Below are 21195 nucleotides of genomic sequence, written 5' to 3'. Positions count from 1 at the left end.
CTTAAAGAAATCCCTCAGAATTACTGAGCAAAGTACTAGTTAAAGTACAACAACAAAAATACAGGAAGAGATTTTATCAGCTTTCAAGGAAACAGAATCAGCCTCCTCTTCCACATGACAACTCAGCAAAGATGGTCTATAGATGATTAAAATAATTAAAAAAACAAAAAAACCAAAAACAAACAAACAAAAAAAATGTGCAAAGAGCAAAATGTTGGGTTTTTTCTCCCAAGATCTGTTTCAGGTATCTAGCATACTATTAGGTAAGTCAGATTTAAATCCTTTTATGGAAAGCTGTAAAGAGCTTTGGCTTTCTATATTTTTTTAAAGAAGAAACTGTTTCTGCTTTTGTAACTTTGTTTCAGGTGATTTCTGTATTTTACAGGTTAAGTAAACAAATATATTTAAGTAACAAAAATGGGTCAAATGAAACTTCAACAAAATATCTGAGTGCTAAATAAGACATTTTTGCATAATTTCCATGATGCTTTTTAACCCGGTAACAGGCACTGTTCCACTTTTCCCATTTACTTTATTGCAGTCTTACATTTGAAGTTACTAAGTAGTTTTTCTCCAGGTGATTTTTGGCAGGAAAACTGTAGAACTGCAAAAGTTAAACAAAGGCAATTGTTGGGAATGTCCTCTCAGACAAGGACTTTGCAGTACCACTTCCAAAAGAAACTCCTTACACTTTCCAGTAGAACTGGAGAACTTTTGTACCTAAACTGACATTCACCTGTGACAGTTCTGAGCCACCTCAAACCTGCCCCAACTGTCTGCTGCGGGGTGAGGAGCAGGAGTGGCCCAGCAGCAATATCCTGGTCTATAGCAAACAGCTCACCGCAGCACCGAGGGCTGACTGCGCTCATGCCCATACCTGAGGCAGCACTCCTCTGTCCCTTCCCCAGTCCCCTGCCAAAGCTGCCACACGTGTCATCAGCAAGTGTGTGTCAGAAGGGAAGCTGGGGAGGGACTTTTCATAAGGGCAGTTAATGACAGAACAAGGGGAAATGGCTTTAAGCTGAAAGAGGGGAGATTGAGATGAGATCGGAGGAAGAAATTCTTTGCTGTGAGGGTGGTCAGACACTGTCCCTGGCTGGCCAGAGAAGCTGTGGCTGCTCCTCCCTGGAAGTGTTCAGGGCCAGGCTGGATGAGGCTTTGAGCAACCTGGTCTAGTGGAAGGTGTCCCTGCTGATGGCAGGGGGGTTGGAACTGGATGAGCTTTAAGGTCCCTTCCAACTCAAACCCTCCTGTGATTCTATGATTCTATGCTGCCAAGTCACAAGCAGGGAGCAGAGGAAGAAGAGGCTGCGATGAAGAATGTAGAGAAAAAGGTCTCAGCACTCCCACAAAGCCACCATTAAACAGATTAAACCCTGCTCTCCAGTGAGACAATCCCATTTGGGGAAAGGCTGGATTACAGCAGGAAAAAGGCTCTCCTCCTCCCCTGGAACAGCTCCTTGCAGCCCTGTCTCTGCCCTCAATATTTAAAGTAACTCCAGAAATCAAAAGGAGAATCCTTAGGTGAATAGTGTCTATTTTGAACAATTAAGCACTCCAACACTTCATTCTCCAATTTTAACCTGTCCTACAACTGGAACAGAAGTCTACACAGTACTAACAGCATTATGTTGACTGACTGAGATTTAAAGCTTTAAAATAGTGTTCAACTGACAAAACATCTATTGACAGATGAAAGCCAGCTATGTAAAAGCAGTGAAATGTTTTGCTCACCATCCACAAGATTGAACCAGTGGGCTGTTCTACCTGTTGAGATCCACTCCACCTGGATTTTACAGTTGCCAGACCAAAGTCTCCTATTTTCACTGTGAGGCCTTCATGAAGAAATATATCTAAACATTTGTCAAAGAAATTCTGTAGAAAACTTGAGTAAACAATTCTGATTTTTCTGACATGATTACCAAGTGCCTGGTTAGGTTATCACAAATAGAAGCCAATTATCCAACAATATTGCTGATTATTTTTTTAAACCTGCTAGCTACGAGTTGCATCTTAAACAGAGGAGAAGTTTTATGGTATCCGTATTTACAGAGTTAACATTTAAAACGACTAAACAAGGCCAGATGTTTCAGCATTATTTGTACATTATCTTTATGGTGAGTTAGGACAGAAATAATCTGTGTTAATTAACACCCATGACTGCAGGTACTTAAATAACTGGTGTCAAGAGACACATAAGGGAAACAACACACAAGTCACCACAACTCAAAAAGGACAACTAAGAAAAAACAATTACAAATAGAAACAAATATAAAAATAAAACCTATTTACATAAAACTCTCTGGCAGATCTCCTGAGATTTAACTATGATTTAACTATTTCAACTAGAAATACACACATCTGTACTACTTGTAATCTATCTGCTGAAGAGATCTGTCTGTTTGGATTGATAGCTGGCACTTTCTTTGTTGGGGTTATTTTAAGAAGATATAATTTTATAATTTCATTTAAGAATGTTTTAAATTTAAGAAGATGATTCAGAAATATAACCACGACAGACTCCTAGTTCTCATTTCCAAGTCAGGAGAAGAGTTAATTTATTTCACAAAAATGGTCATTGTTATCAGGAATCACAAACTCCTGACCTCTGATATACTGAAATGATTATTTCTCTAGCTTAACTGAAAATGGGAATCCCTTTACATAACGGAACTACTGAATCTGGCGTACTTTTTTATGATGACATTTGCAAAACATTCTGTTCACATGTTATGAAAGGAAGTTACACTTTATGCTGCTAGTTCAATGAATGGTCTTCTTGGCAATTTTGAAAGCAGGCATTTCAAAGGCAAAAGACATCAGTTCACAACATTTTTACTCCATATGCATTACTGAATTTCTATTTCTGTAAGAAATACAGTGGTAAAAGGTTGCCTTTTCTTGAGTTTAAAGCAAGATTTCTGGCTTCATTTCTGCCAGTCATATGAAGATGTTTTAAATTTATTAAAAATATATGGGAAACAGTAACAAAACCCATACGTGCAGACATACATCAGCATGCACATGCACACGTATCTCCCATCAAGTAAAGAGTGCAGCTTCCTCCAACACAGCATTTGGATAACAGAGAATTGCATAAACACCATTTCAGTAAAATAAGACACTTGTGGAACACAACTGTTGCACATCTTTTTTCATCTTTATCACACTAGTTTGGTAAGCAAGCACATATGTCCTATGAAAGTCCTTGCTAAGAAGTAACTTCTTACTCATTAGTAGTTATATATGTTTGAAACAGTTATTTCACCACCACCCCATCCCCTCTCCAAAAAAAAAAAAAAAGCTCCATATTAACAACACATCACACTCACATTAAAGGAAATACAATTGAGTTAGGAAAGGATACTATTGGATTTCATGTCTCTGTGGATGATATTCTTCGCATGTAAATAGCTGTGAAAGAACAAGCAGAAAAGTGCCATTATGAAGGCTGTTCACATAAACTCAGCTTTTCAATTTACTGATAGACACAGTTTATACACATACTCAACCATTCCACAGATCCCTTGCTTTACTCAATTTACAGGATGCATCTACTTTGGGAAAAGAGAAAGGCAGCAAGCACTAGCTGCTGACTACTGCCTTAAGCGTGACAGAAAGCTGAAGCAATGCAATAAATACATGTCAGGAAGAGAAAGAGCAGCACCACTATAAGGTGACTGTGTAATGCTCTAGAAAACCAGGTGCTGTCCTCATCATGTGAAATGTGTGGGCTATGCTGAGGTTTACTTTTTACAAACTGCTTTAGTTTGCACTCACATGTGCCTAGTTTTCTAGTGTCTGACTGGAAACTTGGGTCTTGAGCTACAAAATGGATGAGCACTGACAGCGTCAGCCAATGTCACCATCTTCTACGCTACGAATATTATAACATGTTCTGAAAGGGGGAGGTGGTTACTGTACCAACTCAGACACCTGGAGAATGCTTCCAAAATATATCTGCCTGTGTTGAGTCCTGTCGCTGTAGAATTGGAACAGCAATCCCCTCACCTCACAGAAGCACCAGGAGTATAAATTAGTGTTTGGCAAACACTGCAATGTTACAGTAAGTAACACAGGGAAGAAAAAAAACCCAAAACTTAATTCTGTGTTTAGAATAGGATCTCATCTAGGGTGTTACAGTAAGACCTCAAGCTACAAAAGAAGATAAAATACAGAAAAGCTGACTGTCGGTGTGACTAGTGGTCTAACATGAACGAAGACAAGAATCCACGGGGAGAAAAAAAACCTAAATGAAATGAAGAACACGTACAACAGTGCTGAATTAAGGCTGAACAAAATCTTGACTTGCTACACCATTTTGACCCATTATTATTTTACCACAGTAACTCCATGTGTTAGGGTTTGGGGAAGAGAAGGGAAACACCACTCCAAGCACAAAAATAGGCAGCATTGTATATCCTACTCACTCCATTCCCTGCGCCGTCTGCCGAGCAATATCAATGAGTTGGAACATTTGGAACTTGGTCTCTTGCACATGCAGGTGTTTATACAGACTGCTTCCTTCACACCACTGTGTAACAATGGCCAGATTATCTTTAGTCATGTAGCCCATAAAGAGCAAAATATTAACATGCCGAGTCTTCCTAATAGAAAGCAGCAGAAAGAGAAATTAGTACCTTTAGGAAAAATGTTTTTGAATTCTTTTATAAATGTATTTCTGGCTGAACAAACAGATTTCAGCTTTTGAGTTCAAAAACATGAGTTTCCTGCAAAATTTTTACTAGGTGGATGTGTGTTTAAGGTTTGTTTTTAAAAATAATAAAAATATGCCACAGTTGAAAATTTATAATTTTTAAATAAAATCTGCTGGTTTTCTGCTTTTTAGCTGAAATACTTCCTTTTAGTTCCAAGGAAAGTTATTTAAAATCAACCTTTAAGAAAAAGATGTCATGAAAATTCAAGGGTTTTGAAATTAGTCACCAACATTCACGCTTGCAAGTGGTATGAGAAAAAGTTATTGGAATAACAGAAATCACCCTGAAAGCTGTGAAAAAGTGACAACTTTAGATACAAGACTGAATCCCAACAAGAAACTAAAGGGTCATTATAAACTCTGAAGGAATTAACAGATGAGAAGATAGATCTTATGTACTCTAAGTGGTTCAGTTTCAGGATGAACGTTACAGATAGTTAACTGGGCACTACAAAAACCATCTTTGAAAGCAGGAAACTTATGTAGATCAGTGTATACGTTTAAAAATAACAGGAATTACGCTGCAATTTTAAAAGGTACAGTACAAGTGTTCCGTCTCGTGATGAGAATTATGGCAGAATTTATTAATCGTCACCTTTTCTGCATGACAAATGTGACTTGAACGATTATGGATGTTAGTATTACTTATCTGAAGAGACAACTTTCAGAAACAGTGAAGAACCACTGAAATACTCTAAACTATAGTTGCTGTCTCAACAGCTCCACAACAACATTCAGAAGCATCATTATCTTTTTCATTCTTTTAAGAATATATCAAACATAGAATATTGGGCAAGACAGCTTAACGGAGGGGTAGCAGTCAAATCCAGTGCCTTGGAATAACAGAATTGAGCAATGAAACTACCAACTCACCTTAATACAGCTACTTCATTTCTGAAAGCCTGGAACTGTTCTGGGGTTGGATCTACAACCTTTAGTATCTTCACTGCTACATCCCCTGAAAATATATTTACCACAAAAGTTACTAAAAATGCAGTGGGGTTTGGGGTTTTTTCCCCCCCAAAAAATAACATTAATATACAGGATACTTAAAATTCCTAATTTGTGCACGATACACCTCTACTAATTTGTACATAGGTCAAGATTTTCCTGCAGATGTATAACCTTCTGTAGTACCAAGCAATTCATTTACCTGAAATTCAGTCTAATGGTTTGCAGGACATGAAGCTACTGAAATCACAAATAGTTGTTGAAAAGGAAGGTATTCTAGTGTAGGTGCATTCTCAGCACATTATTTCAAGCACAGTCACATCGGAGACTCTCGGGTTCCAAACAGTATTTAACATTTCACCACTTTCCCTTTTCTATCCAGCTTTAGCATGCATATCTATACACCTCTGCATTTTTAATTAAGTTTATGATTAAAATTTATATATATAAAATATATATATACACAGGCATCCTTTTTTAATATAAACTTTATTTAAAACTCAAACTTTCTGGATTTAAATACTGATGAATTTCAGGAATGAGAGGGATAAATCTTCTACCCAGGAACAGCAGAAAAATCATGAACAATATAATTGATTTTAGTATTTCAATAACGAATTTAGGAATTTGGAAAGCAGAATATCTCACTGTTCTTTAAGCTGATACATTATAAAATGTTACTTAAAAGCTTCATTTGAATTGCTTTCAGTGTCAGTGCTTGCTTTAAATTTCAGTATCTGTTAAAGGGTAATACAGAGAGGAATAAATGATGATCCGGTGCTCTCTGTTTAGAGACTGTTTCTAGAGAATGAAGTTGTAAAAACCTTTAGGGTGTACATCCAGAAAACAGTAGAACTGAACTGATTCAAAACAGGTACAATAGTAGAACAAAACCGACTTGTAACAAAAATAAAAGCACTAACAGCAAGACCCACCGATTCCTCAGTGAAAGAAGTAAGCATCACATTCATTTCCACTAGGGAAGGACAGCATTTCAGAATTCAGGAGGGGGATAAACTTGCCTTGACAGTGTCACAGGAAGATAAAAGCAGCTTAGGAAAACTGCAACTTCAATCTCAGTCCACGTGCAGTAAAAAGATTTGAGAAGGTGCTATACTCCAGCACAGGCTTATCCCATAATTTAAAGGCTGCTGCCACTTAGCACTTACAGAATCATCACCTACGTGAAAAAAATCCCTAGAGTGACAGATTTCTCTGCTACCACAACCACTAATTTTCTTCTTCTTAATATGATCTTTTCAAAGATACATGTGAAAAATATGTTAGCATGACTCTAGAATATAATGATCAACATTAGGAGTACTGTCTGCTCAATTTAAAAAAAAAATGTTGTCGAACTATGAGAAGGGTATGCTAACTGGTACTTGACGTTTCAGAGTATCCTGAGTGAACCGCAGTATCTTCCACTGCAGTTACCAGATGCTTAATTTGCAGTATAATTTGAAGTCAGAAATGCACAAATACTGAACACATCATTATACATTTGTATCTTCTTCCTTTAACTTCAGTAAATGCAATATATTTCCTATTTCATCCTCTAGCATCTTCATAAAGAGAACCATCTCGCATTTGCAGTAGGCATTATGTTTTATAACTTACAGATCTCTCTGCTTACAGATAAGAACAGAGAATATAATTGATAGAAACCCTTCCACATGACTACCAACATCACGGGCTTTGAAGTAGCCAGTTCCTACTGCAAATCCTGTTGATGTACAATGCCAGACCAATGGATGGTCTACCACTACTCCAAGTACACTGCTATGAGCTATGCCCAGACAAGGCAAGGATGCAGCATCCACTGATTACAGGGCAAATGTTTTCAGATTATTTTTCAATATATTCTCCATTATGATCCTTGCTCCACAGATGAAGAGATGTTTTTAACCTTACACTATTCTTACTGAATTAGGTGTCACCCTTTTTATTAGGCTTGATGGTAGATCCCAAGCAGTTTTCTCTACAGAAACAAATACACAATAGCACTTGTTTTTGTTCAGCAGCAATCTGAAGACAAATCAGCTTCCGCCACCCCCCAACCACCAAAACCCTAGAACTGATTACCAGGGCCAAAGGGGAAATGGGAGTGTTTATGATAGGTAGTCTTCCAACCCATTTAAACTGCCTTGGTTCTCTTTCCGCCTTTTAAATTTAGAAGCATGCTACAGGACACTACAGGATCCAAATGGGGTCTGTAACAGAAGTGGTGCAAATAACGAAAATTAGTGCTTCACCATCAGAACAATCTGGAAAAATATGGAAGTGCAAGATACTTGTTCAATGAGACAGGCACTCCTCAGAGCAAGACTGTCCTTTGACACTTTTATTTTGGAAGACTAAGTCAGGGAAGCTTCTTGGAAGCCTAATATGGTTTGCATATAGCTGTACACAACCTTCCACAGGCGCTCTCCAAAGCTTCATTGCAAACAGCCCTTCCTGCTTGGGCATGTGAGGAAACTCAACACTTCAAACCTAATCTAGAATTTCTACTTAAGCTTGCAGCAATCTGCTCACTTCAATTAATTTCATTTAGCTTCACCAGGACATTTTTATTGCTACACTTGTACTACTAGAATAGGTTACTACAAAAAAGTCTGCAGGTTCACCAGTTTGCACATTGAACTCCCAGTTTCTTCAGTTCTAAACAGAAGAGACTTGCAAGAAACATAAACCTTTAAATCTTTTAAGACAAGGTTACAAAAAAAAAAAAAAATTAGTAATTTAACTTTGACTTTCCTGAGAAATCAGGAAAACTATAAACAGTTACCACAAATAAGATATTGAATTGCATTGATATCGAGTTAGGAGACAGCCATACAGCCCTATTTCTTGTGCACACAACTGAGGGTTCTTTCTAAATACGTAGCTCCACACATTTCTTGTTTAACACACCTAAGTCCTTGATACATGAAGAGTTGCAAATATTTTATTAAAATAAAGATTAACAAGAAATTCTCATTTATTATTTTGTTTAGTGAAATCTTACTTAACCTATTTTTCCTCTGATTTCTGTGTTCCATTTCACTTTTATAATGAAAATCAGTTACTTTGTTCCTGAATATTACTTTTAGCACAAGAATAGTCCTTCCATTGATGTTGACAATATTTGAGCTTTAAGACATGCAAGTATTTATTCTTTAAAAATAGAGGGTGGAAGATAAGTTTCCATACTTTTCTTTGGTCAGCTTATTTTATGACACTGATGCTATTTAAATTACGGCCTGTAGGGGTTTGTGTGTGTTTCTTTTTAAATCACAAGCCCTGAATTTGGAAACTAATGCTGTAGTTCTGCAGTGTGCCTCTTTTCAAAGTATTCCAGCTATCTTCATATCACAGACTCTCACATCAACCATTTTTTCTTTAGAAAAACTCCACAGCAAAAGCGATTTATGCAATTAAACCACAGAGGGTTGGTTTGTTGGTTTTTTGTTTTTTTTAAAAAAAAAAGGTGAATATAATGCAACATCAGGCTGTGAAATTTCCCAGCTAATTCTGCTAATTCAGTCCCGCTAATGGAAAGCAAAACCTTTTTAGAAAACAAGCTGTTGTAGAGCATGGTAATGAAGAAAACAATGGTGGCTCCAATATACTGAACATGTAGACAGTAGTTGGGAAATTCAGATTTTGAAGTCTGTTCTTTTGCCTTAATTTCCCCACTGCTAATATTAGGAAATATTTCTCACAAAGGGCCTTCGGTGGTAGATAAGCACACAGCACCATTAAAACCATTTTACCTTTTTCTGGATTGCTGTCCTACCATATCAACATTTTGAGAAGATGGTAACACTTCAAGAACTTACCATGCCATTTGCCTTTGTAAACTGTTCCAAAAGAACCTGACCCTATTCTGGTAGAAAGCATGACTTCACTTGCTTCTATTTCCCAGTAATAACTGGAATCTCTCTGTCCACGAGGCCTCTGGAACAGAAATTGACATGACTTTACTTAAAGTATTTAATCAAATATTATATACTTACCAAGAATCAAATAACATGCAAGTTCAAGACAGACTGAAACTTTGAGGGTTTTGTCCTGCAGTTTAGACTTTTTTCTCCTCAATTTGTGAGGGGTAGTGGGTTTGTTTACAAAAAAAACCCCAAATAAACCACCCCACAACAAAACACCAAAACCCAAAAAAACCCCCAAACACAAAACAAATCATTTTCCTTGGGTGACTTGAACAGCTTAAGAAGCTATTATTAGGTTCTGTACTAGAAACTTAAACCTTGTTCTTAGATCTTAAGAGGAACAAATATTTTAGAATCAACTATTTAAAGACATCTGAAATACTTAAACTTACTGACTTTCAAAATTCCTATACTAAAATTCAGGAACTCATTTACATATTTAAAAATAATAAACCAAAATGATGAGAGCAAAATTCTCAAATGCCTAAGTGATTAACAACTGTGAGTCCCACTAAGCAATTCTACTTTCATTTTTAAATCTTATAAGCCTTCCAAAAAGTCAAGATATTATTCATTATCATTCTGACTTTTCTTTCTCCCTGTCCCTAAGTTTAAATCAAGTCTTTGAGGGGAAATTTGCATTTTGTTAAATCTATTTTTCCCTGAGACACTCTGACTACCTCTACTATGAAAACGATGGCATTATCGAGATTTACTTTCCACAGAAGCTATGGCAATACAGTTCAAATAGTGATAATAAGGCTAGACTTAAACATATTTAAAAAGAATTAAAAATACGCAGCCCCTAAAGATTTAGAAAGATAATCCTTTAATCTGAACTAAAAAATAATTTCACATACTGTCTGAAATTAATTTTCAATCCAGAACACTGTGTTCTGGGCATTTATAACACAATGCAATAGTGCTATCTTTCCCAAGTTAGTTAAAATTATATCACTACTATATACACACAGTGCAGAGCAATCCAAGATCACCATCAGCTTTATTGCCTTTGAAGTAGAGAAATTTATCCAAACACACCACTACTCCCAGCCTAGTTTCATATGTTAAAAAAAAAAATAAAAATCAACTATTACCATACTTACAATTTTGTTTTTCTCTTGTGTATTAGATCCAGGGGCTCTCTCTCTTTGGGCTGGGACTGGGGTTTTGGGCTGAGACCAACCAGTTGGGCTCATATTGTTAGGACTTCCAGACAGAGCAGAGGGTGAGGCTTAAATATGAAAGTAAAAGAAAAACAATTTATGAACTAGAAGAAAACAAACACAAAATAATATAATAATTTATTTTATTTTTTGAAACTATACCTGATTCACTATGGCTTCGAATTGCATCCTACAACAGAGCAGAGAGATAATAAAGTTAATCAATATATAAAAGCATACAAAGGAACAAGCAGGAATTGTGTTGAAATTGTCCCTGACAGCTTTGGTCAAGTGTGATATGGCATTGCCCAACACCCTCCAAAAGATGACAGTTTGGTTATTTTCTAGTTACAAGAATCCTATATGCTAAAAAACATGCAATTTGTGAATACTTACAAAACATTAAAAATATTCACAGCATATTAAAAGGTATTACTACCAAAAAAAGAGAGGAAAGAGGAAAAAAACAAAACAAACCATGGAACAAGAAGAAACACTAGAAATACTGTCTGCATTCCCACCACTGGACTTTCGTACATGCTTGTATTTCAGATCTGCACATAGCTCCTGTGGTGGTCCTGTACCTCTAAGGGACAAGTTCTCTAAAATGTTTTGGGATAGAAGTAGGAAAACTTTTAAAAGCCCCTCAAATATTCCAAGTCAATATACATTTTGAAATATCTCTACCAGGCTATTTCAACCCAAAAAAGGCTATGTCTAGTGCCCTAATACAAACACATCTCATTTTCAAAACATTTTACCACAGACTAAAGTTTGACGGTATTTGAAAAGCATGTTCTTACACAGTTCACTAGTTAGTACAGTGCGACAACTCTCACCTCATGCCACAGGCACTTTACAACACAATTCTACAGCCATGCACAAGATCAACTAAGCTCTGACAAACATGACTTTACAACTTTTCTCACCTGCTAGGTATTATCCCAAAGTACATACAGGAAAGGTAAAATATCCAGGTACTGTATAAGTACAAAGCAAGAACATGCACTACAGAAATGTTAAATACTGTCAGAGTTAATAGAAGTCAATTCAAACTTTCTAACTAATTAGTAGAATAATAAATGTAAGATTTCACAGCAGGACAGAACAAACCTACATTCCACCATACAGTTTTCAAGCTAACTCAGATTACCCTTAGTAAAGATTCATTCATAAATACATCATTTTAGCTAGTTAGTTGCATTCTCCCAGGCTTGACTCCATATACAGTGTTCTTGCAGAGTACCTCTGCTCTGTGCCTGAGCGGATTAAACTACCAGTGAAGAACTCTTGCAAGTTACTACTTTTGTCCATTTTGAAGACAAAAAAAAAATCTTTAAGAACCTGAATTAATACTAAGTGATGGGATTTGTACGTCAGCCTGAGAATGTAACTGCTTTCAAATAAGCTAGCAAAGGATAACTAAATAATTTAAAATTGTTCTCATACTTATGTAAAAGTAATTCTTTTTTAAGAAAAAAAGTATTGTTGAACTTCAATCCTGATGTGAATATTCTTTTTTGCTTCTGAATCCTACAGCAAATGAACCAAAACCAGTGTTCTTTAGAGTTGTTCTTACAAAATAAATCATACAATACACAGTGTTGTAGTCTGTCACCTTTACTTTGATGTGAAATAAAAATAGTACATGTTCTTCATCTAAGGGTTTTGCATGGCTATGTTCAACAAAATAGTTTCCAGAGGAAAAAAAGCCACACAATAGATGTGTGAAAAGGTTTTACTTTAAAAACTGTGTGACCAAATGCATCTCTAATCCAAGCATATTCAAACTCACACCATATTTCATAGTAGCATGGATTCATCCAGCTGAAGCTCTTCTATCAATCTACCTCTTCCAATTAGCATCCTCAATATTTAAGTATAAACATGCTATAAAGATTTTCATCAAATCAGCTCCAGATTAAACATTTCATGTGGACACTGCCATGGCTTACAAGTTATAGCAATCCTGTTAATCACAAGAAAACAAAAGGCACCAAGAAAATACCTACTCTTCCCCTCAAACAAAATCGTCTGCACCAGGAACTGGGAGAAGCATTCAGGCTGTTATTCTAGGCCAACACAGTAAGAGATAAAAAAAAGAACAGAGGAAGTATAAAAAAAAATTTAAAAATTAAATGTTAGGATAAATGAAAGAAAAAGTAACCTAATTTGTTTGATATATGATAATTAAGTGCAATAAATCTTTTAAGTAAGTATTGCTGTTCAAACTCAAAAGTTCACTAGTATCTATCTATCCTTAGGTAAACCACTTTAATAAGATCATCTTTCTCATGTCATAATAGAAGGTCTCTACTACCTTTTTTTGTGGTGTTTGTTTTGTTGTTTTTTTTTAAAAAAAAAAAAACACAACAACTTTTTTTTTTTTTTTAAAGTCTTTTGGAAAAGCAGCTCTTGCCTTTAAGACATGACAGCTATTTTTAGTCAGTCCCTATGGTATTATGAAGAGCCAGAATAGAAAGCATTTCTGTCTTTACTGCTAAGTATAAAGGATAAAGAAAGCAATGTCTCCTTAAAGTCTCATCCCACTACAAAGTTCAGTAATTCGTATTCTCTTTCTTGAGTGCATCACTATTTTTTATGCCATAAAAGACGATCAAGCCAGGCTTCTGAAGCAGTAAAAAAGGCTGTATGCCTAAGAAAACTGAGGAGAAAGGGAAGGGTACCTTTCCCCATAAAACCCAGCTGACACAAAGCTTCTAACCAAAAAAGCTGCAGCGCACTTTCCTTCAGTTCCAAAGGTCCAGAGGACTTCTTTAGCACGCTTCAGAGAGTCTTCACATTTCATAGAAGCCTATAAACTACCAGCTGAAGACGCAAGTAAACTTGGCAGTCAAAGGCTTTCGCTTGGCCTAAAGAGTTTTTAAACTATTCCAGAGCAAAAAAACAACAAACAGGGCTCTCTCTGAAGTCCTGCAGTTCAGCGCTTTCTTTCTGTAAGCCTTTCCTGCACACCACTCCCTTATTTTGTTAAGCTTAAAACAAAACAAAACAAAAACAAACCACTTTAGGCCTGACTTCAAAGAGTTGTCTCTCACTACTGCCAGTCTAAGGTAGGGGAAAAAAGGTGCTTAAAAGCAAGTAACAGTAGAAATATTCTCAGATACAGATGGCTTTAGCACAGGAGGCCAGAACTGCTGTTAATTCTGTACAGGTATAACACAAAACATATTACCAGTAAGCTGTGACTTGAGTATTCCAGCTCTGAGAACTACATCCAGACTTACAGTACCTGTAGTCTGATTTAAAATAAACACCAGCCCCCCAACAAATACAGATTTTTAAGTCTGAAAGACCATTTTTAGACATGCCTAATAAGTATTTTCTTCAGCAAAACTCAGCTTATTTTCTTTTCAGATCAGTGAAACTTAATTGGCAAGCTCCCCCACATCTTTACAGACACTAAAAATCTACCTAGACAGCAAAGCTGATAGAGACTGCAAGAATGAACTATCAGCTTTCTATGCAAAAGTGTCACCTATATTCTTCATCACCCAGCCAACTAAGGCAAAGAGAAAGCAAATGACAGAAAGCAAAGAAGAAAAACCAAATAGTGACTATTAGATGGCCAATCATAACTTTAGTTTAACTTTCTGCTGTTCCCTCCCTACCAATATTACCTCAATTATCCGGCTGTCTACAGGCATTGTAGTGCTAACCATGTGGACATTTGGTGTGGATGTAGATCGCTGTCTTTGGGAAAGAGAGCCCTCGGAGGAAGGATTTGATGTGTTGAACGTGAAGGCATGAGGTGTAGAATACCTGTGCTGGGAACTGAGAAGGAAAGAGAGAGAAAAGGAAAGTTGTGGTTATTTTTTCCCCCTCTAGCAATTAAAAAATACTGTTCAATGCAACCTGTCCAAAAGCAATATAAACAGAACTCCAAACAGAGAAAAAGTTGGGACTTACATGTCAACTAAACTATTTGGTCAGCTGAATCATTTTCAGTTTTAACTTAGGAAATAAATTAAAGAGATTGAAGATCTCATCAGCTCACATACTTATCTAGTGTGTTTAACATAAGCCTGTTCTGTCATTAAAAATTTTGCCACGGTTCACCTCAATCCCCATCAAATTACATCTAATATAGTGATAAAATACTGGCTCTGCTGGATTAATTCAGGTCTGTGAAATTTAAACAAACTGCTCATTTCAAGCCTGTTATAAGCATAGCTTAAGAGCCACTTTTACTGCTAAGCCCTGAATTTGTAAAGGTTTGCAAGACTGTTCAACAGTTCGCACAGAACAGCCAGCAAGGAAGTCATGAAACCCAACACCGGTTAAAAGGAGGCCAACGCTAAAATCCAGTTCAACAAAGAGTCATAAATCACAGCTAAGGTCACTCAAACCTTATTGATCCCAAATCACACAAGTAACCTAACTGAAATCAGCCAGCCTTCACAAAAAGCTTAAAAAACTATCAAGTTAATGAGTCATTGTTCAACAACACTGGAAACAGAGTAAGAAGGCAAAGAGAACATGAGATCAATTCTTGATGCGGTTCCCACTAAAATAAAGAAATACATAGAACCATTTGCAAGTCAGCTACGTGCTCTGTGCCTCATTCCTGAGTAGGCCAAGATTTTTCAAAGGGATGTAGAAAAAACAAAAGATGGCCTGCCCTCTTCAGCCTCTAGAATTTCAAGGAAAAGAATACAGGCACAAATTAGGATCAGAAGACAGGCGCCTTTGAAAGGACAGCAATTTTTATTCTAGCATTTAAAACTACAACAACATTCTCTTTCGGTCTCAGAATTTTATTTAAGAGGAGCATATTTTCAGTTTCCACTTAAACTCTTCTCTGTCATCATAACATGAGAATGTTATTTCAGTTTATGTATGCAAGTAATGCAAAATGAGTCACAAACCTTTACACATATACTACCTGATCAGTTAAACAAAATAATTTCACAAAAATACCAAAGGGAGCCTTTAATTTTCTTAGGCAGGAAAACAAAAGTCTCCAGAAAACCTTCAATACCCTCCCTTAAAATCTTGAGACTAAAAATAAAAAATATAAAAACCCAAATCAATGTTTTGCTTGAATCAAGAACAAGAAAGGATACTACATATTATCTATAATGAAGTGGTGTTGCCTTCTTGCACATTTATCCCAGCCCTCTATAGGATTGTTCTATTTTTGAGGAGTTGGGGGTGTTTTGGTTTTTTTGTTTTTAAACAACTGTATTTCCCAAAACAGAAATGACAGGAAATACTAGCTTACCTAACAGGTATCCGGGAGACAGACTCCCGCATCCGTCTCATTGTCAAGGGAGGTAGTGCAGGGACACCACTGTCACTGATATTTGAATTTGGGAACAATCTGAAATATCAACAAAAACAATTACAATTTCAACTGCTACACTACCTCCTGTACAATGCTCTTGAAAGCTGAAAATTCAAAGGGCTGTTTCTTTCCAGCATCATTAACTTCATGAACACATTCCTATCTTTACATAGTATTTCTCCTCTGTGTGTGTACGACTAAAAACTACATCTTCAGACTCCCAAAGAAAATTTCCACGTGTTCTTTCTAAACTTAAGATACAAATCTTTTTATAAATTTCAGATTTTCCTGAAAGGGTATTTGACACCAAATTTTTTAAGTTCTATTAAAAGCCAGGTAGCACCAAGTGGCACAAGTCATCCTACACTCTAAAAACTATAAAGACTAGTCAGTAGAAGAAAAAAACATAACTATATGACTAAGTTGAGTTGTAAAAAAAAAAATGCAATCACTAAGACACAAAATCAATTATAGGTTTTAACACTTTTGCATAAAAGGACTTCTAACATAATGATTTTCAACTTTTTCTAATCAATACTAGGAAAGTATTATCCATCTTCAGTTTTCTCACTATTCCATGCGTTTTCAAATAGGGTGTCAAAAGTTGTGGTAGCTCTGAACACTCATGCTTCCAACAGCTAAAAAACTCAATCATGACCTTTCCTTCTTCTAACAAAAGTGTTATGTGAGAGGAATTGCTATTACTCTGTTGAAACAGAGGGCATTACAGCAACTGCCTGCTCATTCAAGATCTCTGCTTGTTCCAGAACATTAAAATTTACAGCAAGAACAAAATGCATTTAATGTAAACGGCCGCCTTCACCCGGGGATAGACTATCATTGCTGGCTGTTTTATGAAATCAGTACATACATTCTGTATATTGATGCAAGTGACTACACTTCCCAATAATCCAAATTTCTTTCTGTGATAAGAGATTAAAAAAAAAAACCCCAAAACCAATGCTTGTCTGTTACAGCAAATTAATGTTGCTATTAAAAAGGAACGGTCCTTACAAGAGTTGCCTGATATTGCTCCAGTCGACACACATGGTTGGAACTTTAGTGCTGCAGTGTTCGTGGAATTTATAACCACACGTCTGACACCGAAACCCATTTAGCAGGAACTTCTGGCAGATGTCACAGAAAGCAAGCTTTAGAAATGTCTTCCGAGCCTAGAAAACACATTAAATGATTCATCAAAGCTACTAGATTCTCGTCATTAGCTTAGATTAACATCTTCAGAGCTTGAAGATGGTATCAGTGTTAAAATGGTATCAGTGCTACTGAACTTCAAATCACAGTTGAGTATTCCTGCCTGATTTCCAGTTTGGTTGGAAACCTGGAAAGCTTACAAACATTTAGGGCTTTGTTTACCTGATTATTTAAAAAAAAAAAAAAAAAAAAAAAAAAAAAAGGAAAAGTGTTCTGTCAAATTCAAAAGCACTGTTTCGTGCTCAGTAAGGTGACAGAGTTGGGTGGGCCAAGGATGGGGTTTTTTGTTTGCTTTTAGTATCACCAAGGAGGTGAAGGAGGACCAGATTGTAAAAACCCCCTTTTTTTTTTTTTTATTAGTCAAAATGCTTGTTGTGTTTTTAGGACTAACCAATACCCCTTGTATAAGAAATAAATTCCTTAGTAAATAAAATAGTTTAAGGAAATTCTACTTTTTTTAAATGGCATCTAACATTTTTTAAAAGCTTCTAAAACACAAAAAAAAGATTAAAATCAACCAAAAGATTTCTTCCTCCAGAGCATACTGTGGAAAAGGCTTGAAGAAGTTCGAGCTTCTTCCAGATCTGGAGAAAAATATGAGTTTTCTGGTGACCAACTGTGCAGATGATTTTATTTGTACTTTTCTAAAAATGTAAAGTGTTTTTGTAAATCAATCCTAACCCTTCTAACAGGTGTCAATGACAACCCTTTAGTTTGCCACTTGGCACTATATATTTCTGGGACAAAATAACAAGAATGCTACAATACAGAAATACTTCCCAGGGAGAACAAAATAATGCAAGGTAAAACTGTTAAGAGTTAGGCATTATCTTTCAGTTAAAAAAAAAAAAGTTCTATTTATTTCTATTTATTTGCTCTATCCTGAGCAAATAATCTATCTTTGAGAAGAAATTACAAATCTAAAGTCTTTCATCCCCCCAAAGACCACTCTGTCAAATTACAAGGCAGTATTAGCTCACAAAACGTCATGACCTTGCAGAATTAACGGCACCCCTACACATACAGTACAATTACCAACAGTCCCATAAAGCTGCCAAACTTATCCAGCCTTTTTCAACTGGTGAGCCAGAGACTGAAAATCCAAATCACCTCCCAGTTCTGGACTTTAAAAATATGATATCTTAATCCAACAGTTACAGAAATACATATTTATATAAAATAAAAATGGCAATCAACAGACCTTAGAAGAATATGCATAATGTAAGTTTTTAAAGTCTCTTGACACCTAGGAATCACTAAATGCAAACAGAATTCTGGCATATTTCATTGCAAACTGGTATTTAGTAAATCTAATTTGTAGGGGAGTAGGAGTGAAAGAACCAGAGGATGGAGCCAGGCTCTTCTCAGTGATGCTCAATGGTAGGACAAGGGGCAATGGGTGTGAGCTGGAACACAGGAGGTTCTGCTTAAACTTGAGAAGAAACTACTTTACAGTGAGGGTGACAGAGCCCTGGGACAGGCTGCCCAGGGAGGGTGTGGAGTCTCCTTCTCTGGAGACATTCAAAACCCACCTGGACGCCTTCCTGTGTGATCTCATTTAGGTTCCTGCTCTGGCAGGGGGATTGGACTGGATGATCTTTCGAGGTCCCTTCCAATCCCCAACATTCTGTGATTCTGTGATTCAGATAATCACTTCTGAAATCCCTCCATGTTTTGTGAAAGCCAAAAGGTTTTTGAAAAAGCCAAAAGGTACCTAATGCCTAAAACATTCTTTGACTGAGTATGTGGTTCAACTGATACAATTTACATCAAAATACAGAAGAAGAAAAGCTTACAAAATTGTGTGTAGTGAGTGGAACATGATCAAGAAAGTCCACTTGCAGTTCCTCTCCAATCAAGGAGGCAGCATCTGTATTCCAATCCAAACGCACTTTTTTTCTGAAAGAAAGAGAAAATGGAGATGACAAAATTACATAGGAGATAAGAATTATGGCCTAATCAATGATCTATGCTCTGTGAGTTTTCTTGAGTAAACTGAAAATAAATACAAAAAAGCATGGCTAACTTCTTATAGTGAGCTATATTTCAGTGTCTTTCACTTAAAAAATTAGAAGCAACTTTGAAAACATAGTGATTCACTTCTTCTTCTGTTTATTTTTTAACGTGTAAGTCATTTAGACATAAAGATTATTTGAAATAAGACACCTAGAAGCTGTAATGGAAGTCACAGAAAGACCCTTATAAACAAAACATAAGAAATTATGAATGGCAGACTTAGTGACATGAAAGCTGTATTATGTGCTTCAGCACTGAAGTTACTGGTGACCCCAGAATGGACTCAGTTACACAGAGATGTAAACCCACAAATGACTTAAAAGGCTTAAAAGAGCATTAAGCCCAAGCCCAAGCCTTACGAGGTGTGAAGTTAAATGTATTAACTCCATGAGATACCTTCACTCCCTCAGCTTGTAAAAGAATCATTTGGTATTTAATAGCAGCATCCCCGGTCCTACAAAAAATAAGGAATATCTGAAGTGAGATTTAAATCCAAACATTGAAAAGTTGTAGAGGAATGTAGAGCCTTAAAACCAAGCACACAGAGGAGATGAGACGTTCATTTAAGTTGGCAAAGAATTACTAGAACTGAAGTTTACCAACTACAAATGCAAGGGGAAATGCACCTCAAATCTGAAGGGATGACACATTATTTCATCTAGAGTATGACAAAAGCCTCTGGAAGATGCTACAAGCACTTGAGTGCACCCTTCAATTTTGGGCATTTTTAATATTTAGCTTTAAAATAAAAATGAAATTTTTAATATCCAGGAAGCTGAAGGAGTTGCCCTAGAGAAAGTAAAGAAAGCAAATGGAAGTGTTCACAATTATATTATACTTTTAAAAGAAACTACTGAGAGAAGAAGCCTTATTGCTGCTGCTCTAAAGCCAAGCTTTCTACCTTCTCTAGTTGGAAGTTTCACATATAATTCCAGACCCTTACCCTTTTGGTTCAGTTAGAAGTCGAAAAACCGCACAGCATTCTGGCTGCAGACCTCTTACTTTCAGTGCCTTCATCAGACAGTCATGTAAGGTCATCCCATTTCGCACATTTACCTGTGAGCAAAGCAAAACAAAATCTAGTCAGTGATTGCAGAATTTGTTTAAGCTTTTTTTGGGGGGAAAACCCCTTTTTTTTTTTTTTTCTCCTTTTCTTTACAAGTTCCAGTAAAACTGCACAGCTGTTCACTTTGGAAGTTAATAAATAGGTAAATAAAAATTACTTGGAAGATGTAACAACAGACTGCTGTGCCTTCCGATTTAACTCACCACACATTAAGCCAACCTGCCAGGCAGGCACGTTTTCTGCCATATACATAACTACTGTGGGCTTGTGCAAAGGAAGTTCTGAAGCCATTTTATAACTTCTCAATTTCTTACAACTACTAGGTTTCTGTGAAACAGGATTTTATACAGCACTCATACAAGTAGGTAGCCTATAAAAGGAATAGAAATGCAGGCAAATGGAGTTACCTGAAGTGTAGAAAAAAGCTTAATTTAGATTTTAGATTTAGATTTCAGGGAACTATGTGTAAGACCATTATTAGTACACTCAATGCCAAGACATCCAATAGAAGTGTTCTCTCAAGAAATTTCATTTCAGCTTTAAGGACCATACTTCACTGTGGGCATCCAAGTGAAGCAAATGGTGACAGAAACGACATGTTTTACTTCATACAGGCATCATTGTTTAGGTCAGCCAACTACTGCCTTTTAATGTTAAATATGCAAGGAAAGTGTCTTGCTCATGTATATTGGAAAAATACAGCAGTGAGGTAGAAAAATACAGGTTCTCAAAATACAGATGCACTGCTTTCAAAATAATGTCCTCTAGGATTAACAAACTGATGACAACAACTTAATCAGACCTTTTGTGAAGCTTGGCATTTCTCTTGC

General features: G+C 36.4%; 1 protein-coding gene across 3 annotated transcripts in view; it reads right to left on the bottom strand.

Moving 5' to 3' along the window:
- RAF1 (Raf-1 proto-oncogene, serine/threonine kinase) overlaps window positions 1–21195 on the bottom strand; it is a 32853-nt gene that overhangs the window by 4909 nt on the left and 6749 nt on the right. Inside the window, exons 3-15 of one of the 3 annotated variants that reach the window (XM_010170694.1) lie at window positions 20243–20355; window positions 19080–19182; window positions 17086–17243; window positions 16009–16107; window positions 14405–14558; window positions 12776–12835; window positions 10926–10953; window positions 10704–10831; window positions 9490–9607; window positions 5591–5675; window positions 4431–4607; window positions 3368–3414; window positions 1735–1853 (exon numbers count right to left, since the gene is read on the bottom strand). In XM_010170694.1, the coding sequence (XP_010168996.1) occupies window positions 1735–1853; window positions 3368–3414; window positions 4431–4607; window positions 5591–5675; window positions 9490–9607; window positions 10704–10831; window positions 10926–10953; window positions 12776–12835; window positions 14405–14558; window positions 16009–16107; window positions 17086–17243; window positions 19080–19182; window positions 20243–20355 (1389 nt within the window). The remainder of the gene's footprint in view (window positions 1–1734; window positions 1854–3367; window positions 3415–4430; window positions 4608–5590; window positions 5676–9489; window positions 9608–10703; window positions 10832–10925; window positions 10954–12775; window positions 12836–14404; window positions 14559–16008; window positions 16108–17085; window positions 17244–19079; window positions 19183–20242; window positions 20356–21195) is intronic. The other 2 variants (XM_010170695.1, XM_029085625.1) reach the window with 2 other exon arrangements.

The sequence above is a fragment of the Antrostomus carolinensis genome, unplaced genomic scaffold (assembly GCF_000700745.2).
Source record: "Antrostomus carolinensis isolate BGI_N321 unplaced genomic scaffold, ASM70074v2 scaffold6026, whole genome shotgun sequence".
Lineage (NCBI taxonomy): Eukaryota > Metazoa > Chordata > Aves > Caprimulgiformes > Caprimulgidae > Antrostomus > Antrostomus carolinensis.
The sequence above is the reverse complement of the archived record's forward strand: the minus strand, read 5'-3'. Positions and strand labels throughout refer to the sequence as shown.